The sequence below is a fragment of the Oryza glaberrima genome, chromosome 4 (genome assembly GCF_000147395.1).
Source record: "Oryza glaberrima chromosome 4, OglaRS2, whole genome shotgun sequence".
Lineage (NCBI taxonomy): Eukaryota > Viridiplantae > Streptophyta > Magnoliopsida > Poales > Poaceae > Oryza > Oryza glaberrima.
This window is the reverse complement of record NC_068329.1, coordinates 1,046,565-1,048,828: the sequence shown is the minus strand read 5'-3', so window position 1 is coordinate 1,048,828 and position 2,264 is coordinate 1,046,565. Positions and strand designations below refer to the sequence as shown.

At 57.2% G+C, this 2,264-nt stretch overlaps 1 protein-coding gene across 1 annotated transcript; it reads right to left on the bottom strand.

Annotated features, from left to right (window-relative positions):
* Nucleotides 1-344: 344 nt before the first annotated feature.
* Nucleotides 345-2,264, bottom strand: LOC127771376 (3-ketoacyl-CoA synthase 6-like). Its single transcript, XM_052297277.1, has one exon. It carries the CDS (start codon nt 2,155-2,157, stop codon nt 694-696), a length of 1,464 nt encoding a protein of 487 aa, XP_052153237.1. The 5' UTR covers nt 2,158-2,264; the 3' UTR covers nt 345-693.

Sequence of the window (2,264 nt, the reverse complement as noted above, 5' to 3'; positions counted from 1 at the left end):
TTAATGGACTTTTAGTATATAATAGATCTCGCGGGTTAACTCTCTCCCTCACCCTCATTCTCTCTGCCGCCACCTCCTTCTCACTTATAGCTCAGTTGCCGTGTGTCCTCCTCGTCACCATAGTCGCTGCCGCCTTAACGCCTCGTCATCTCCGCCACCGCCGGTCCTCCTCTCCCACTGCGCCTCCTCCTCTCCTCCTCTAGCTATAGCAATCCTGATTGACGCTCAGACAACAGCGTATGATGAGGATAGTTCTCGTCGGCTGAAGATAAGATTTGGAGGATAATCACAATTATGCAATGCTACATTGAATTAAAAAAAAAAGATAATGATCCAGAATCCCATCTTGTCACCTGTCATACTTCATCATGTTAGACCACAACTACCCCCATACTTCAACTGTCGTTCCTCCTCCGCCATTGACCAAGGTACATTGATTTTAAGTATACATCCACACAAATATATTGAACCAAAAACAAAAACTTATTTTGGAACGTACCTATTTATATGGGAGGAGCCACGGATGAAGTTATTATATATGGGACGGATGGAGTACATGGATATATATATAATGGTAATATATAACTAATTAAACGTGTTGCATGCAAGGAACGCGAGCACATGCGGCACTCGATGAGATGCATATACATGCATGCGATATTAATGGTGGAAGAGGAAGTATAACAGCGCGTATTATGCAGGCCTTTTGACAATTTTGGGAAGCTGCACAGGGTAGCGGTCGATGCAGGCCGCCCAGGGTCCATGGTGGAGGTGGTGGTCTGTTGGCTTGATGCACTCCCACACGACGCTGCTGCAGTCGATACCTGGGCTGAAGGAGATCATGCACACCCGATCACCCTTCTTCATCCTCCCCTTGGCCTCGATGTAGGCAAGCTCGTACAGCAGCGAGCTGCTCGCCATGTTCCCGAATCGGTGCAGCGTCATGTGCGACGCCTCCATGTCGTCGTCGGTGAGCCCCAGCCCCCGCTGCACCTCGTCGAGCACCCTCCGCCCTCCCGGGTGGATGCAGAAGTGCTGGAACAACCTGTGAAATCCAGGCCGGTAGTAGTTGTTGTTGCTGTCCTTGGTGGTGGTGAAGAATTTGTTGATGATTTTGTGGTTGATGAAGGAGATGGCGACGCGGAGGAGCTCGGAGGTTGGGAGGACGGCGAGGCCGAAGGCGACGAGGTGGCCCTTGAGCGCGTTGGCGGCGACGACAGGTAGGTCCTTGGAGAGGTTGATGCCGGTGATCCCCTCGTCGTCCTCCTCCTGGAACGCGCACCGGTAGTCGCCGTCGCGCGCGGCGGTGAGCGTGCGCACGATGGGGCCGAGCCGGTACCGGGCCTTCTCCGGCGAGTTGGACATGATGATGGCGGCGGCGCCCATGCGGAAGAGGACGTTGGGCACCAGCATCTCGCGCTTCCTCCCCGTGTACAGCATCGACGACAGGATCTCGGTGGCGACGATCAGGACGCGGCTCCCCGGCGGCGCCACCCGGAGGAGGTTCTCGGCGAGGCCGATGGCGATGAGCGCCCCGCTGCACCCCATCCCGGACAGGTTCACGCTCCGCACGTCGGCGCGGAGCCCGTACCTCCTCACCACGACGTCGGCCAGCGCCGGCGTCGGCGTGGTGAAGCTGCAGGCGACGATGAGCGTGCCGATGTCGTCGGCGGGGACGAGGCCCGTGGCGGCGGCGGCGGCGAATGCCTTGTCGACGGCGGAGAAGATGACCAGCTCGGCCTCCTCACGGGAGGCCTCGATGCCACTCTCCGGGGGAATGTACCGGAACGAGTCCGGCACGCTGGTCTCCTCGCCGATGCCGGACTTTTGATGCAGGCGGACCATGAAGTTGGTGCTCTCCTCGTCAAGCAGGTTGGTCATCAGGCGTCCGTGCTCCAGGGCCGTGGCGAACGGGACCCTGTGCCGTGGCTCGCCTAGGAAGCAGCCGTAGTCCACAAGGTACACGCCGCCACGACGCCGACGAGCACGCCACAGCAGCAGCAGCAGCACGCCCACCACCACCAGGATCATCGCCGTCATCACTACCATCATTGTACTACTCCTATTTGTAATTAGGACGTCAAAATGAAATGGAAGCAAGCCGACGAGCGCGCCATAGCTGAAGCTCACTGATGATGTCCATGCTTTCTCAACCATAGCCACGTAGGAGTACAACCACAACAGCAGCTGCCTACCTTACCTAGCTAGCTAGCTAGCCGTGAGTACGTACGTGCATGTCGTGGCCGGTGTGGAGTGGAGGGATA

Excerpts from the sequence above, each read along its gene's own strand:
- LOC127771376 (XM_052297277.1), bottom strand. The coding sequence starts at position 2,157 with ATGGTTGAGAAAGCATGGACATCATCAGTGAGCTTCAGCTATGGCGCG.